The 18,166-nt window shown below is 39.2% G+C and overlaps 1 protein-coding gene across 1 annotated transcript in view; it reads right to left on the bottom strand.

The window, feature by feature from the left end:
• LOC137996395 (unconventional myosin-VI-like) overlaps positions 1-9,294 on the bottom strand; it is a 43,365-nt gene extending 34,071 nt beyond the window's left edge. Inside the window, exons 1-4 of the mRNA XM_068841772.1 lie at positions 9,069-9,294; positions 8,891-8,960; positions 5,894-5,967; positions 237-366 (exon numbers count right to left, since the gene is read on the bottom strand). Of these exons, the coding sequence (XP_068697873.1) occupies positions 237-366; positions 5,894-5,967; positions 8,891-8,960; positions 9,069-9,185 (391 nt within the window). The 5' untranslated portion in view covers positions 9,186-9,294. The remainder of the gene's footprint in view (positions 1-236; positions 367-5,893; positions 5,968-8,890; positions 8,961-9,068) is intronic.
• Between the last annotated feature and the right edge of the window lie 8,872 nt (positions 9,295-18,166).

Here is an 18,166-nt window from a genome sequence, read left to right as displayed (position 1 = left end):
AAGATCGCATCCACTGTGAACCTCCCAGCTCTGAAGCCACACTGTATGAGATAAGGCAGCTATAGACAAGAGTCCCTCCCTTACGTATATTGGCTGAAGTTGTTCTGAGTAGTCCCAAGTCAACTTCTTGATTGTGTTTGTGCGGTCAATTACGAGCACATACACTGTACTGTTTAAAGATGTCTGTAACACATTGTATTTACATCACTAATTATTTCTTACATCCTTGTTCTTACCAATAGCAAATACATGAGGTGGTAACACGCCAAGTGACTTCCCATGATACTGCTTGATTCTCTCCTTGGAGTAAAGATCTTTGACTTCATGATATGGATTGACAGCAAGCAGAATGTTTGCAACATAGGTCTGAAAAGAAAATCATGATTGCTTAATATACAAGATTTAAGCTGGGCATAGCTGGACTTTCAGTGCTCAAAATTAGCCATTGCCCAGTCATCCTAGATGACCAGAATGTTTATAACAAGACTAGTTTTTGGTAAAATGAAAAGCTTGGTTGACGGAAAGAAAAAACAACGGACATTCCAGCCAAAAATAGAAAATGAACTGTATTAAGCAGCACCAGACTCGCTTGTCGGTTTTCTATTGTCAATGTCCAATAGTAGTGTAACATTAACAACAATAAGCAATTATTGGATGAGGTTGAGCATGATAGCGAGAATTATCAAGGCCGAGGTTTGTGTTATCACACAAACCGAGGCCTTGATAATTTCGCTATCATGCTAAAACCGAATCCAATAATTGTTTTATTATACAATTATAATGTAGAAGCGTTGAGACATTTCACAGAACAACAACAAAGTAAGCCACGCAATGACACGTTTCAGTGTAAACATCTTTACAGGGCTCAAAATTGCGACCAATACAGTCGCATTTGCGACTAAATTTGTTCCCTTTGCGACTTAAATATCTAGAGAAGTCGCAAATTTGCGACTTATTTTCACCTCTGCTCTTTCGAAACAAAAGGATTAGCAGTTGCCAATTTGCTGCTACTTTAATAAAATAAAGAAAGAAATAACAAAATTGTTTTGTTCCTTGCCGTGAATTTTTTTCAATCTGAAGATACCTTAATTGTAGCGTAATTTAGCTGCGATGTCACTTCTTTCGAACGTGGCGTTCAGCGTTCTTCGCCATTTTAAACGGTTTCTCTACACACAAGTATTGCGGGCTCATATTTTGTTTTGCTAAACCGCTGACAAGAAAATGCAGCGCGAAGATTCTGCGACACTAGAGTTGCGAAATTGCGACTAAATTTTGGTATCCTGTCGCGAAATTGCGACTGGATTTTTTTGTTAATTTCGAGCCCTGCTTTATTAATGACAGCCGTGAACTACATGTAAAGCGGAATTCAAAAGGTTTACAGAAAGGATTTAAGCCTAAAACATCTGAAAACGTTTCAGGAAAAACTGAATCGAACTGAAACTTTTGAACAAAATTCTTAAGTTAAGTTGTACAGTCTTACGAAAAATGTTCCCGATATCGAGATGTAAACAAAACTTCATTGTCTGCAAAAACGCGTCACACGTACATGCATAAATGCCAGTGTCTGTAAATGTGACCCGATGACACAGCGCCATCTAGAATTAGAGGGTGCTTTTAGCCAATCAAAATTGAGATAGCATCAGCATTGTATAATCATAATTATTAATTTGTCGCAGCTGCGCATTTTCCTGTGTTTGAATATTTATAGCTTTTGCAAAACACTGTCAGATAGGAAAACGTATCGGATGGAGATCGAAGACTCCATTTTGAAAATGCTAAACCTTAAACCCAAACTTCCACAAAAAACCACAGGTGTACAGTTAGAACTATAATGAGATAAAAGTTTAAGCTCCAAAGACATGTGATAGCATCTCAGCACGGTGTGCATTTAATCGTAGGTTTCCTAATCGGCAACCAAGCACTTATCAGGGCAACCAAATTTATGGGTTTAGTTGCCTGGCTTTTAAAACAGGGACAACCTGGATTTTTTTTTAATTTCGAGCACTGAACTTTACACAACGTGAGATGAGCGTTACAAGTACACTGCTGTATGTCAAAGGCCAAGCCCGTTGTCACTCTCCTGAGATTTACATACTAAAACCCGAGGTCAGAATCATGATGTTCTGCTCCATCTGTTGATTTGATTTTTCTGTGTATAAGGACAACTACAGCTGTAATTTGGTTGATTCAAACTTTGCTGAGATTTTTTATTGAGCACTCTAAGGTCAACAAAAAAAGCTTGTTGTTTAACATCTTACCAGTCAGAGCAAGGGAGTGCTCAATAGGTTTAGTTGAAAATCATGAAATATTTTCCTAGCTTTTGATTGTTTTTCACTTTTTCCTGCAGTGAATAACTAAATCCTTGCCATGGTTACATGCCTTGTCAACTGGTGTCTCCGACAATGTCATGCTCATCTACACACACTGAAGCTTACTTACAGGGCTGTATCTACAGGAAGAGATGAGTTTTCAATGACAAGAGTCAAAAGCAATCATGATAACATTACTTTGCCATTGACCAGTCACACTTTGGTTTGCATAAATAACCAGGATATGTTCTTGGCCTTAAAGTGCCAACGTGATTAAAAAATCATAGACAACATCGTCGCTCTTTGGAGATTGGGTGCCCAAAACATCCTGGAGCTTCCACTATTGGCAGCCAGCTCCAAGGTGGAGACTGCACTGATGGCTGGCAAAACCTGACAACCCAGCCATGAGCCCCCACGCCCCCGAAAAGGACAGGCACCCGTCACACTGATAGACAGTGGAAAGCTGAGGGAGGGGAGGGGGGGGAACAAAACCGCTAAACGCTCCACACACAATGCTCCTACTTCCCGCCACACTGATAAATAAGCGATACAGCCCAAAGCACGAGGTATTCCACGCATGCGCAAGTATACTAAAACCACTGACCAACTGGCTGCAGTCGCTCCTAGTTGTTTACTTGGTTAAACTTCGTTTAACCTCATTGATCAAAACTGACCAATTGGACCTCAGAGGGTTGAATCCAGGGAAAAATTGTCACTCAATTACTCACTAGCATAAAATTTCAGCTTCTAAAGGCAACTTCCATGCAAAATGCAAGTTTAAAAGTCTGACAGCCCAAAACTCCTATGCTGCATATTAATTCTGCCACATACGTGTATACACACATTGCATCATTCAACTAGCGAGTCTTTGTTGTCATTTTCTCCTTAATCCAGCTCTCTCAAAATCTTATTTAAAGTTAGCAATGGCAGATTTAATGAAATAGGAAAATTCCAGTTATTCAAGACAAATAAACTGGTGTCTTTTTGAAATCAATGCTTAAAACCTTAGTGTTTAGTTAACATAAAATAAAAGATGTAAATACTTTGCTTATAGTGGAAGTGCACTTAGCGATCAAGCTAGTTCACAGGCACCCCACTTTTAATAATCTGAAAGAAACAATTCAAACTTTACAGAGACATGATTAAGAACCCCAATATTACTGGCAGGAGGCAACCTGTAGGCTATTCACAAAGCGTTGTAGAAATGAATTCGGGACAACCGGAAAAAAACCCAAACTAGAGTGGGATTTGAACCCGGGGCGACCCCATGCAAACCCAATGCTCCAACCACAAGACCATGCTGCCTCCCTAGTTTTGAAATCCAAAGAATAATGAGAATTGATTAATTTTTTAGGTCACAGTAGCACTTTAAAGACAATAATGCTGCATCAGCAAATCCAGGGCTCAAAGTTTATTTTTGGCTTTGGGAGCACTTGTGCTACCACGTGTATATTTCTAGGCGCACAGCCAAAATTTTAAGCACACAGCTTAAAATACTGGAAGCACATTTTGTAACAGAAAAGCAGAACTTAAGGACGTTCGCGCCAAAATCTTCCTACGGTGAGATTTTCCTCATTTCTCGCCTAGAGTTAGGTCATGAAGTACTTACTCCAAAAATGAAAAAAAAAAGGGGGGTCACCGACTTTGTTTCGGAGAAAATGGCAGTGGAAAAATGCCTTAATTTCGAGAAATCGGTCATAATAGCGAGATGTAGGCTCATCTGCTCATCCATCGAAAATCATAAAAAGAAACTGTTGGAGTGAAAGTTTCCGTGCATAGGTTTCTAGGAGTGAGATTTTTACATAATTGTATGCAGCTAGGGATGTGGTAAACAGTAGAGTTCATTCTCGACGAGCGTTTTCGTAAGCTCTATCCGTTGCAACTACTACCAAAATTCGATGGCACGAAGAAAGAAAATGTTAAAAAAAGATAACTTCTTACGGTGAGAATTTTTTCATTTCATCATATTTTGTAGATAGTAAGTAAAGTAATTGATTCATGATGAAAAAAATAGGGGTCACCGATGATCTGAACGAATAAAATCGATGTGATTTTACAAAGCTCTTGGAAAAGTTCGTTTGTCACGCTTTTGCGTGACCTGTCGGGCAAGGACTGGAACCCAAGAGAGGATCGATCGTTGAAGAGATGAAAGGTTTTTACCGAAAAAAAAACCTTTCTCGAGCATAGCAACGAAGTTTTAGGCAGGGGTCATCTTCATCTGGTTGGTGTTTTGTATAATATCTCTCCATTGCCGTTATGCTCATCCTCTGGAGTGTGATTTTTTGTGAAATTCAATCGCTAATTGTTTTCACGCAAGTCCGCACTATTCAAGCGGACGAGGACGAATTCACGAAAGTAAAGGAAAAGAACTTTAAAAACATGCATTCACTTTGAACTTAAGTTCGTAGGGTAATAAAAATATTAAAAAGAAACAGCCCCATTAAATTTACGCAACGGTGCGTCCTCGAGTTTTCCAAACTTTCAGCCACTTGTCTACTCGATCAGCTACCTTTTCCATCCTCCCGCTCACTTCTCTTTGAAGTTTTATGATGGTTCGGAAATAAATGTGCCATTCTTTTGCCGGCCTGGAATTTTTTCCTCGGCGTTTTTGTCGCCATGTTATTTTAACTAATGCTTGAAAAATTTGTATGAAAGTCAAGTAGACTAGTGCACGACTGATAAAACCTTGCGAATATCAGTCGTGCAGTAGTCTACTTGACTTTCATAAATATTTTAAATCAATTTTGACTGATCACGATCTTCTCTGATCCAACGCTGTGCAAAACTTATCGTCCACGGTTTTTGCAAAGGTTTTAAAACCTCAACTTCACTAATGCTCGAAGTAATGCGTGACATATTACAGTCGCGTTACCTGCGCAGTAACGTTGCGCACAAACAATTAGCGCGAACGTCCTTAACACATTATTACATCATCTTCAGTTTTTGTATTTTATTTTAATCCTGTGTTTGTTGTTTTAACTAGTAAGGCTGACTTTTCGTTTGAAACAGCGATAAAATTCTTGTGGTTTTTAAGGGCTACGGGTCATCAATAGCCTACAGTATGAGGCAACGCCAAATGGGCCACTGAACCCGTGGCCCTTGAGGGCGAAGGGTCTAATTGTTTTAGTATCACCCAACTAATCGGACAGAAAAGGCAATAATAAAGTTACCAAATGCAAGTTACATTAAATTTTATAAATATTTAATTGCAAATTAAATGAAAGAAAGCGTCACGCTTTTCGCTACTCGAGGACTATTACTAATAGCAGAGAGGCAATTCAGTCACACTGCACTTGAGCGTTTAAGGCGTGCGAGTGCGACCACACATGATTTTTTAGGTGCACAACCAAAACTTTAGCCACAAATGCAACCATTTGGTTGCTAACTTTGAGCCCTGAAATCAGAGGTATATTTAAAATTGAAGTACTGCCTTTATATTCCTGGTTTCATGAATTTACAATGTAACATTATAACAATTGCTATGGTTGGATCAGTTGATTGTCCATGTGTTTTGACTGGCCATAGTACTTGTTACTACTTACAACAAAGCTGCTTTATCACAGCAAACATTAATTCGTACTTACATATATTTTGTCCTTCTGGTATCTAATTTTCAAGTTGTGTAATAAAGTAGCTTCATTTAAAAACATCAAGGAACCTATTGATTACAAAATGAGACAACTCAATCAACCCAAGTCAATTCCTAATTTCTCAATCACACTGACTTGCCAATAAAAATGTGAATCATAGACCAAATTGGCTAACTCAATGTTGTACCCAATTCAAACCCTTTGGGAATAAAATGTTTTGTTCCAGGTATTTCCAAATCATTTAAATGTGATTCATGTTACATTATAATAATTACATGTATATGCAAATGCAATAACCAATTAATCTTAATCCTGGGACATTTGAATAGACCATTCTGTGTTAAGTTACCAGGCCTTTAAATAAAAGTGAGGCTGGTGTTGACCTTCCTTTGATACAAAACTCATTGCTTTTCTTATGTAAATCATGTTGTTGTACTGCAAACGACTTTCTATCTTCATAAGAAAAGCAGTGAGGTGTGTGTCAAAGCAAGGTCAACTCCAGCCTTGCTTTTATTCAAAGGCCTGGTAACTGAGCACAGAACAGTAAAACGGTCTATTGGGTACAACATCCAGTTACTAACCGATTTGGTCTATTGCCCAACTTAGACAATTCAAAGGACATTACTAAACAACAAAACACCAAAACACCATGTATGACCCCACGATACATTGAATACTAACAAACTCATCGTTTTAGGCCTAAGTTATTGCTCCTAATCTCAGTTTTAATCTGAATCCTAATCTTAATCTCAATGAATTCAGAGCAATAATGTTTTAGGCCTAATTAGGCATAAAACGATATTTAATCTCAAATCCAACCTTTGTCGGTTAGTATTCAATGTACGGTGGGGTCAAACATGGTGTTTTGGTTTTGTTTCCCTGTTTCAGTGTTTCGCTGTTCTGTGGTTTAGTAATGCCCCAATTCAAAGGGATAATTTTATAGCATTATCCCATAATAGAGGCCAAAATATTCCTCTGTTTTAACCCTTTACCTCCTAAAACAGCCCCTTACAGATTTTAATTAATTAATAGTCTAACACCAGGCCCCACTTGTTCAAAGAAGAGCGCTATCCACTGAATAATTAAATTAAAATCACTATCTATCCACTGGATAACTCAGTTGGTTTTGCTAGTGTTTATCCCTTGGATATTGATTTATCCTGTGAATAGCGGTATCCATTGTTTGAACAACTGGCGCCAGATAAAGAAAGAACCTGTCTTTAACCCTTCCCTACCCGAGAGTGAAGCTTGTACATTTTACTCAGGCTAATGCCAGACATTTTACTGACCGACTGGGGGTGCTCTAAGTGTGAAGGGGTTAATTAATTAATTAAGGGAAAAAGTAGCCAACTTCTCTGAGTGAACATCCAACACTTTTCGTCTGTTGTCGGTACTTCTTGAAACCACAGATGGAGATTTGACTCCCGGGAGTTATTGGTATGTCAGTTAGAAAGGTATTGAGCATGAAGATTATTATCAGCTTAAAGGTGCAATCTTGAAATAACACCAAATTCTCATGACTATCCAAAACAGAAATGTATGGTACTAGCTGGGAGAATGAACGTTTCGATCGTGGGAGTAAAAGGGTTAAGGGCAAAAAAGATAATGCACTACAACATGCAAAACTCAAAAAGATATGTGTTCTTAGAAGAGGTCAGTCGGTCTAATGAACACAAATAATTTATTTTATACACAAAGAATGACAAACTTGTCAGCTTGTAAAAGTTGTCACAAGTCAGATGCAAAAGTGACTGCTGTTGTATGAAAGTGGAAATAATTTTTCTCAGTTCAACTTTGAGTCTGTTTTCACACTTCTATCTTGTGTGAAATTGAAGTCAGCCAATTCCAACAATATTTTGGTGTTATCTACTACACATTTGGGTAGGATTTGATAAAATGACCAAACAATGTGTAGAGAAGAGTTGTTCAAAAGAAATTGCCTTCTAAAGGGCCTATGTATCCAGGCAAAGCTTGTTGGTTCTCTACATTGTTCCAAAATGTTTTTCTCAAAAGATCGCTACTTTCCTTCCTCTCGAAATGCAACCTTTTGTTGGTGTGGGTTCTCTACCTTTGTTCATTTATATCATAGAGTACGGCCAATATAGGATATAACAAGAATCACATTGAGCCGGAGACAAAGAAAAATTATGGTGACATTATAGGCCACTTTCAAAAATACCACACTACTCTTTGTTGGCCCTCCAAAATTTTGCATAAGCATTGTTTCCAGTTTCTCTTGAGACTTACAATGGTCCCACGTGAAAATAAAAAAAAATGTTAATGCAAAATTTTGGAGGGCAAACAAAGAGTGTTGTAGTATTTTTTAAAGTGGCCTATTTTAGTATTGAAAAATTTTCCCTTGGGAATCATTTCAGTAAACTAATGGTCAGGTGGGAAAACACTTTTATTGTTATTGTTGACATTAAAGCAGTCTTTAATTTTTGCAGACAACTTGAACATAACTATCCTTAGACGTTTAGAAATGTAGATGGCTTCATTGACCACAATTAGTTTTTCTTAAAGAATTTGCAAAGCATAACTAAATTTGAAAATCCCTGAATTCAAGACTAAATCCTACCTTCTAACACACATCCCTGACTCACATTAATTTTTTATAAAAACAATATATTGAGGCTGCAATTAGAATAAGATTGAAGATGTGTAATAATGTGCTGTGATTGATCAGTTTCGACAAAGATGTATAATTTTCATTTGTCTCTACTTTAACTCTATTTGTGGGTTTTTCCGCATTACACTTTTTGTTGGAGAAAATTAATGTTACATGCAAAGCAAGTTTGCAAGGCCAACATAACATCTGCTTCGCTGCAGTATCTCCAAAACAAACACAACCTCTATTGAAAAAATGATTATATAATTCATCAATAGACCTCAGCCATATAAATAATTTCGATTTCTTAGGCTTTGTGTCATCTCCAACCCTCCCACATGCCGGTTACATTAGGTAGACCTTAATTCAGTTTAAATGCTTACAATTGTCCTCAAAATCTCTGGTATTATCCTTTTCCGATGGAAACACACGATCGTAGGGAGCAGTAACAACCTGTAAAAATAGTGCATTTTTTTCTGTTAGTGACTGAAAACAAAAGGCAGCTCGAAAACAAAAATTATGCATCTTACTACAGTTGACAGACTCAGTTATTTCCTGCACCTTTCCACTCGGGCCGTCGACTTGAACGGTGATGGAATCAGATCCAATATCCACTATTTCCCCCAGATGAAAGCCATGTTCGTTGTCAGGCACCCAAACTTTCTTCCCACCGTCCATTATGTCGTACAAGGATAAAACGGAGAAAAATCCGTACAAAGAAACCAAGCGGTTTTATATTTTTTTGCCGGGTTGGACATATAGGTCACGTGGAAAACCAAATGACGTCATAGCATGCACAGTTGGTGGGACTTTTATGTCCGGTCTCACCTGTCAAAAAAAGTGACTCGTTCCCTTTCATATTCAAAAAAAGCCTTTCAACAACAACAACAACAACAACAAGATTTATTTGTACTGTAAAAATTCAGTACGTTTAATCGAATCACGAAAAAAACTTCAAAATAGAATAACTAACATATAGTTAATCAATATTGGCAGAACTTCGGTATTGTGAAGTCGGCACGTGTATCCCAAATACGAGTTTCGGAAGCATTACGTTTTAAGAGAACAGTTTATTTGATGCTATAGACTGCAAAGTATGGATATTCACGCCACTGTCATTGTGACACGTGGGCCAAGCTGTGGGATGTGTTGCTTTCTTACCTCAAGGAAATAAAGCCTTCTTTTCCACTTGCCAAGTTCTTTTATGCACAAGAGCTCGAATAGTCAAAAGAAAATTCAACAAAACAAACTTAGGCCAAAGAAAAGGAGCGGGGAGTTAAACGGAATCAAAATTTCGCCCGAAGCAACAATTTTTGGTGTTAATGGTCTCAGTCGCATCAAGTTTCGTATTGGCCGAGGAAAGACATGATTAATCGATGTCCGTTCTAACAGTTGGCGAGATTACATATCAATCAAAATAAGAAGGTGTAAATTATCCCCATGTCTTGCTAATGGTGATGCAAGCAAACTCAACTCAATTTTCTCTCTCTTTGACAAAAAAAACAACAACGCATGTGCAATGTTAAAAATCATTATCCTATGCATTAACCTCAACCTATATCAAGTAAGAGTGCACTTAGAATAGTTTTAAGAGGACCGTCGTCACTAGAGATGCCCTTCAAAGAACTATTACGCTTCTCTTGACAATGTGATTTCCAAATCTTCAAGTTTATTCAGTCGAGTCCACTCGAAATATGCACGCATGTGAGAATGGACAAATCGTGACCGCTTTGGACCGGTAACAGAAGGTTTCGCACCTTGTCAAGTTCGAGACCCCTTGTGTTGACTTCAGCGAAACTTTGAATCTGTATTGAGACGCACCACTGCCGCAAACGCCGAAGGCAACCCAAAAAAAAATTGCGCAAACGATCAAGCCTTTCATGCACCATTCCTCTCAACGAAAGAGAGTGACAGTCTTGTTGTCAATAAACTGGAAGTAGCACAAATTTTCAGCGCGCACTTTTCGTCCATTCTGAAGGACAACGATAGTGATGGGCATGTGTATCACAATGATAACTCCATTTTTACCAGTCATCCAAGTATCTTAGCTATACAGATCCACTGCTTTGCGGGACAGGCTTTTCAGCTTCATTCTGTAAGTCCACCTGAAACTGAACTTATACTTAAGCCGCTTGATCCAAAAAAGGCGACTGGCTATGATAAGTAACCGCCTAGAACATTACGGGATGGCGCTGCTGCTCTGACGTTCTTGTTTATCCGCTATCCGTTCTTATCATCAAGATCATTGACTTTGGTTCTGCGCCGGCTGCTTGGAAGCTCGCCGAAATCTGTACCATCTTTAAAAAGGACGATCCTCACAATTAATAAATCTAACAACAGGCCTGTGTCGATCCTAGTTATACGGGATAAAATTTTTGAAGTGTCTTGCACGCCAACTTTCTGATTATTTTAAAACGATCTTATCACCGCTTCTGTCTGCGTATAGACGGGGCTACAGCTGTGAGACGCGCTACTTCTACGTTTGATCGATCGAGGGCTGGAGGAATGCACTTAAAAACAACCAGTTATCATTTCATTCTTTTTCTTACTTATCAGCTATGGATCTGAGTTAAGCTTTTGACATCATGGATACCGCATAACCTCCTCCTTGCCAACCTCGCTGCCTACGGAGTTTCTCCAATCTAGCCTGGCCCTCTTACAAAGTTACCTTAGAGAAAGCCTGGGCCCCAGGTGTCAGGATAGAAGACGAGGGTGTACCTCAAAGTCGGTTTTAGGGCCCTTCCTTTTTAATATGATTTTTCTAAACGCTCTGTTCTGTTGCATTCGATCGCCGTGCACTCCAATTTGTCCAACTATGCTGATAATAACCAAGTTTATTTTAGTGATCGCGTTCCTGAGATGGTAAATTCCGTAATCAATGGCGATCTCGCTGTCGCGAGTCGTTAATTTGATAACAATAAGCTAGTGCTCAATCTCGAGAAATGTAAATGTATTATTCCTCCTAAAAGTACGGTAGGTAGGTAAAGTCTGCAACGAGCCTAGAAGGCCCATCAGGCCGGCGCTTATCTCCGGTTTCTGTAGCATGAAGCGACTAGGAGCCTCGTTGGCTATCTATCATCTCATATCCAACGCGCGCTCATGGAATAATTGTTAAATATACCCACGTATACCCTTGTATACCCTTATATACCCCTATAAACCCTTTCATACCCTTATATACCCCTATATACCCATTTACACCCATCCATATATACCCTTGTATTAAAAACTGGATCATTGGATAATGCAATTCGAGAGTTTTGATTGGCTAAGCCATCATGGGTTATGAGCCATTATACCATGATCTACAAACACGGCAAGCATATGCGTGATTTTTTGGGCCTTTTTATTTTATTGTAGTCTACTTTTCTATATTTTGGGGGCGTTTTTAATAAAACAATTATTCCACTCGCCCTTGTTGGATATGAAATGATCATAGCCAACTCGGCGCTACGCGCCTCGTTGGCTATCTATCATCTCATATCCAATGCGCGCTCATGGAATAATTGTTAAATATAGCCCTCACGAGCCCATTACTACTAATGGGCTTATATACCCCTATTTACCCATGTATACCCTTATATACCCCTGTATACTCATGTATACCCTTTTATACCCCAATATACCCATGTACACCCTTATATACCACTATATACCAATGCTTACCCCTTAATTCTCCTTTAGGGGTATACATGGGTAAATAGGGCTAATTATCAAATACACTATAACTAGCTTATATTTAAATACAGAAATAATAAGGGATACATGACGTACTTACCTCATTGAAACATATCCTGTATTCAGTATATGTGGGCTCATGTTAGAGCATCACGTGACAAATGTCAACCGTTTGTGTTCCGACAGGGAGCGAGCCAGTTGGCTCAATTCTGGTAGGTAATCATTTTATAACTGTCTTTTCAGGCCATTTTCGTCTACAGAAGCCACCAGTCTAGCATCATTAAGCTAGAATGTGGGTAAAGGCAAGTCTTTGAAAGAAAACAGAGGCGAGAGATGGTTTCATGCAGACTGGGACGCCTAAAATGCTCTGTTGTAAACATGGCGGTTCACGAGTGAAGTTGTCTCTCTGGCCTTTCTGTGGACGAATTCCAAGACCTACTGACAATCTCTGGGCAAGTTTTGAAAGCTAAAACCTTCAATCGATGCCTTATTTTGCTGGTAGGACTGGGTGGCCCGACACTTATGAAAAAACTATGAAATGAGAATCGGGAGTCTTCCCTTGTCATGGAATGGCAGAATTACCCAGAATTCTTTTTGGGCATGAGCGAGGCAACTGAAGAAGCACGAGACTGGCCCTCATCGAATGGCTGAAGCGCGGCCAGAGGAAATGATTTCTAGTCAGATACTCAGGAGTAGGCCTGGTGTGTGCTGTTAACGTAGATTTTGGATTTCTGAACAAGTTTTTATCATAGAAAATTCGCGACAAAGTTGTGCTTTCATTTCGCTATAATTCTCGTGTCAAAGAAACGGTATAATAATGTAAATATGAGGATAACGATATTTATATTTGCAGATTACCTGTCCTCTTACTACGAAAGTCAAGCTCGTCATCTCTATGCAAAAAGTGCATTCAAAATTTCCTCGTATTACTTGATAAAAGTATGTGGTTCTTTTTATGTTGTTTTGATTTTTTTTTTTTAAAAAAAGGTTTTTCTGCTTGTATGAAAAATACGTTTTCTCTCCCGTCCCCTTCTTATGCATGATCTTCACGGAAATTACATTCTGTTGCTCAATAAACCTGGAACAACCAGTTATGGTCTTAGTTCTCTTTTTTCTTACGTATCAGCTAAGTTGTGGAATACGCTACCTGATTTTATCCGTACCTATGAGTTTACTGGTTTTAAAAGAGAATCAAGGGCCGCATTTTGTACAGCGGCTTTTCTTTTTAATGAATATATCTTTAAATATTATGTATTTAGTAGGTATCTGTATATTCTATGTATTTTAGCTGTAAATGTAATGTCTCGAAGATATTAGCTCCTTATGACTGTATGTATGTTACCTTTAGGAGGGCGCATGCGCACACTTTGTAATCTGCGACTCCAGTGCTTACCATATGACAGATAAAATGACTTTTCTCTTGAATATATAAGCCATCTATTTCTTACGCTATATTGACAAGGGCGGTTTGGAGCTGTGAGTAGGCGTGGGATTTGTCACATATGGTTTAGGGGCCGACATATCTCTCCCTCAATGCCGTACCGGGAGGCAAGGTCGGTAGCAGAAAGCAGCGAAGGGCCAACTGCGTCCAAAAGCGATCGCACGGGCCGAAATCCCGGGATGACTCGTTTGGTACGACTCTCCAGCGCCGGTGTCTGGAGGTACTGCGTTTTTCTCTCTTGTTCAAACGTTCCGTCAGCGCATGCGCAAATGTTCTGGCTCTTCGATACCTAGCCTACCAAAAAAAATTAACATGCTGGTTTTTTTTTGTTGTTTTTTTTTTGTACCAGCAATTGACATTTCAGTTGATTTTATAGGCATAAACGTATACGTAACCTGAGAACCGTGCGTGTCTGGTCTTGTCTCAGACAGTGGCGAGAGATGGTTTCATGCAGACTGGGACGCCTAAAATGCTCTGTTGTAAACATGGCGGTTCACGAGTGAAGTTGTCTCTCTGGCCTTTCTGTGGACGAATTCCAAGACCTACTGACAATCTCTGGGCAAGTTTTGAAAGCTAAAACCTTCAATCGATGCCTTATTTTGCTGGTAGGACTGGGTGGCCCGACACTTATGAAAAAACTATGAAATGAGAATCGGGAGTCTTCCCTTGTCATGGAATGGCAGAATTACCCAGAATTCTTTTTGGGCATGAGCGAGGCAACTGAAGAAGCACGAGACTGGCCCTCATCGAATGGCTGAAGCGCGGCCAGAGGAAATGATTTCTAGTCAGATACTCAGGAGTAGGCCTGGTGTGTGCTGTTAACGTAGATTTTGGATTTCTGAACAAGTTTTTATCATAGAAAATTCGCGACAAAGTTGTGCTTTCATTTCGCTATAATTCTCGTGTCAAAGAAACGGTATAATAATGTAAATATGAGGATAACGATATTTATATTTGCAGATTACCTGTCCTCTTACTACGAAAGTCAAGCTCGTCATCTCTATGCAAAAAGTGCATTCAAAATTTCCTCGTATTACTTGATAAAAGTATGTGGTTCTTTTTATGTTGTTTTGATTTTTTTTTTTTAAAAAAAGGTTTTTCTGCTTGTATGAAAAATACGTTTTCTCTCCCGTCCCCTTCTTATGCATGATCTTCACGGAAATTACATTCTGTTGCTCAATAAACCTGGAACAACCAGTTATGGTCTTAGTTCTCTTTTTTCTTACGTATCAGCTAAGTTGTGGAATACGCTACCTGATTTTATCCGTACCTATGAGTTTACTGGTTTTAAAAGAGAATCAAGGGCCGCATTTTGTACAGCGGCTTTTCTTTTTAATGAATATATCTTTAAATATTATGTATTTAGTAGGTATCTGTATATTCTATGTATTTTAGCTGTAAATGTAATGTCTCGAAGATATTAGCTCCTTATGACTGTATGTATGTTACCTTTAGGAGGGCGCATGCGCACACTTTGTAATCTGCGACTCCAGTGCTTACCATATGACAGATAAAATGACTTTTCTCTTGAATATATAAGCCATCTATTTCTTACGCTATATTGACAAGGGCGGTTTGGAGCTGTGAGTAGGCGTGGGATTTGTCACATATGGTTTAGGGGCCGACATATCTCTCCCTCAATGCCGTACCGGGAGGCAAGGTCGGTAGCAGAAAGCAGCGAAGGGCCAACTGCGTCCAAAAGCGATCGCACGGGCCGAAATCCCGGGATGACTCGTTTGGTACGACTCTCCAGCGCCGGTGTCTGGAGGTACTGCGTTTTTCTCTCTTGTTCAAACGTTCCGTCAGCGCATGCGCAAATGTTCTGGCTCTTCGATACCTAGCCTACCAAAAAAAATTAACATGCTGGTTTTTTTTTGTTGTTTTTTTTTTGTACCAGCAATTGACATTTCAGTTGATTTTATAGGCATAAACGTATACGTAACCTGAGAACCGTGCGTGTCTGGTCTTGTCTCAGACAGTGGCGAGAGATGGTTTCATGCAGACTGGGACGCCTAAAATGCTCTGTTGTAAACATGGCGGTTCACGAGTGAAGTTGTCTCTCTGGCCTTTCTGTGGACGAATTCCAAGACCTACTGACAATCTCTGGGCAAGTTTTGAAAGCTAAAACCTTCAATCGATGCCTTATTTTGCTGGTAGGACTGGGTGGCCCGACACTTATGAAAAAACTATGAAATGAGAATCGGGAGTCTTCCCTTGTCATGGAATGGCAGAATTACCCAGAATTCTTTTTGGGCATGAGCGAGGCAACTGAAGAAGCACGAGACTGGCCCTCATCGAATGGCTGAAGCGCGGCCAGAGGAAATGATTTCTAGTCAGATACTCAGGAGTAGGCCTGGTGTGTGCTGTTAACGTAGATTTTGGATTTCTGAACAAGTTTTTATCATAGAAAATTCGCGACAAAGTTGTGCTTTCATTTCGCTATAATTCTCGTGTCAAAGAAACGGTATAATAATGTAAATATGAGGATAACGATATTTATATTTGCAGATTACCTGTCCTCTTACTACGAAAGTCAAGCTCGTCATCTCTATGCAAAAAGTGCATTCAAAATTTCCTCGTATTACTTGATAAAAGTATGTGGTTCTTTTTATGTTGTTTTGATTTTTTTTTTTTAAAAAAAGGTTTTTCTGCTTGTATGAAAAATACGTTTTCTCTCCCGTCCCCTTCTTATGCATGATCTTCACGGAAATTACATTCTGTTGCTCAATAAACCTGGAACAACCAGTTATGGTCTTAGTTCTCTTTTTTCTTACGTATCAGCTAAGTTGTGGAATACGCTACCTGATTTTATCCGTACCTATGAGTTTACTGGTTTTAAAAGAGAATCAAGGGCCGCATTTTGTACAGCGGCTTTTCTTTTTAATGAATATATCTTTAAATATTATGTATTTAGTAGGTATCTGTATATTCTATGTATTTTAGCTGTAAATGTAATGTCTCGAAGATATTAGCTCCTTATGACTGTATGTATGTTACCTTTAGGAGGGCGCATGCGCACACTTTGTAATCTGCGACTCCAGTGCTTACCATATGACAGATAAAATGACTTTTCTCTTGAATATATAAGCCATCTATTTCTTACGCTATATTGACAAGGGCGGTTTGGAGCTGTGAGTAGGCGTGGGATTTGTCACATATGGTTTAGGGGCCGACATATCTCTCCCTCAATGCCGTACCGGGAGGCAAGGTCGGTAGCAGAAAGCAGCGAAGGGCCAACTGCGTCCAAAAGCGATCGCACGGGCCGAAATCCCGGGATGACTCGTTTGGTACGACTCTCCAGCGCCGGTGTCTGGAGGTACTGCGTTTTTCTCTCTTGTTCAAACGTTCCGTCAGCGCATGCGCAAATGTTCTGGCTCTTCGATACCTAGCCTACCAAAAAAAATTAACATGCTGGTTTTTTTTTGTTGTTTTTTTTTTGTACCAGCAATTGACATTTCAGTTGATTTTATAGGCATAAACGTATACGTAACCTGAGAACCGTGCGTGTCTGGTCTTGTCTCAGACAGTGGCGAGAGATGGTTTCATGCAGACTGGGACGCCTAAAATGCTCTGTTGTAAACATGGCGGTTCACGAGTGAAGTTGTCTCTCTGGCCTTTCTGTGGACGAATTCCAAGACCTACTGACAATCTCTGGGCAAGTTTTGAAAGCTAAAACCTTCAATCGATGCCTTATTTTGCTGGTAGGACTGGGTGGCCCGACACTTATGAAAAAACTATGAAATGAGAATCGGGAGTCTTCCCTTGTCATGGAATGGCAGAATTACCCAGAATTCTTTTTGGGCATGAGCGAGGCAACTGAAGAAGCACGAGACTGGCCCTCATCGAATGGCTGAAGCGCGGCCAGAGGAAATGATTTCTAGTCAGATACTCAGGAGTAGGCCTGGTGTGTGCTGTTAACGTAGATTTTGGATTTCTGAACAAGTTTTTATCATAGAAAATTCGCGACAAAGTTGTGCTTTCATTTCGCTATAATTCTCGTGTCAAAGAAACGGTATAATAATGTAAATATGAGGATAACGATATTTATATTTGCAGATTACCTGTCCTCTTACTACGAAAGTCAAGCTCGTCATCTCTATGCAAAAAGTGCATTCAAAATTTCCTCGTATTACTTGATAAAAGTATGTGGTTCTTTTTATGTTGTTTTGATTTTTTTTTTTAAAAAAAGGTTTTTCTGCTTGTATGAAAAATACGTTTTCTCTCCCGTCCCCTTCTTATGCATGATCTTCACGGAAATTACATTCTGTTGCTCAATAAACCTGGAACAACCAGTTATGGTCTTAGTTCTCTTTTTTCTTACGTATCAGCTAAGTTGTGGAATACGCTACCTGATTTTATCCGTACCTATGAGTTTACTGGTTTTAAAAGAGAATCAAGGGCCGCATTTTGTACAGCGGCTTTTCTTTTTAATGAATATATCTTTAAATATTATGTATTTAGTAGGTATCTGTATATTCTATGTATTTTAGCTGTAAATGTAATGTCTCGAAGATATTAGCTCCTTATGACTGTATGTATG

The sequence above is a fragment of the Montipora foliosa genome, chromosome 3, assembly GCF_036669935.1.
Source record: "Montipora foliosa isolate CH-2021 chromosome 3, ASM3666993v2, whole genome shotgun sequence".
In the NCBI taxonomy this organism is placed as follows: Eukaryota; Metazoa; Cnidaria; class Anthozoa; order Scleractinia; family Acroporidae; genus Montipora; species Montipora foliosa.
This window is presented reverse-complemented; position numbering and strand designations above follow the sequence as displayed.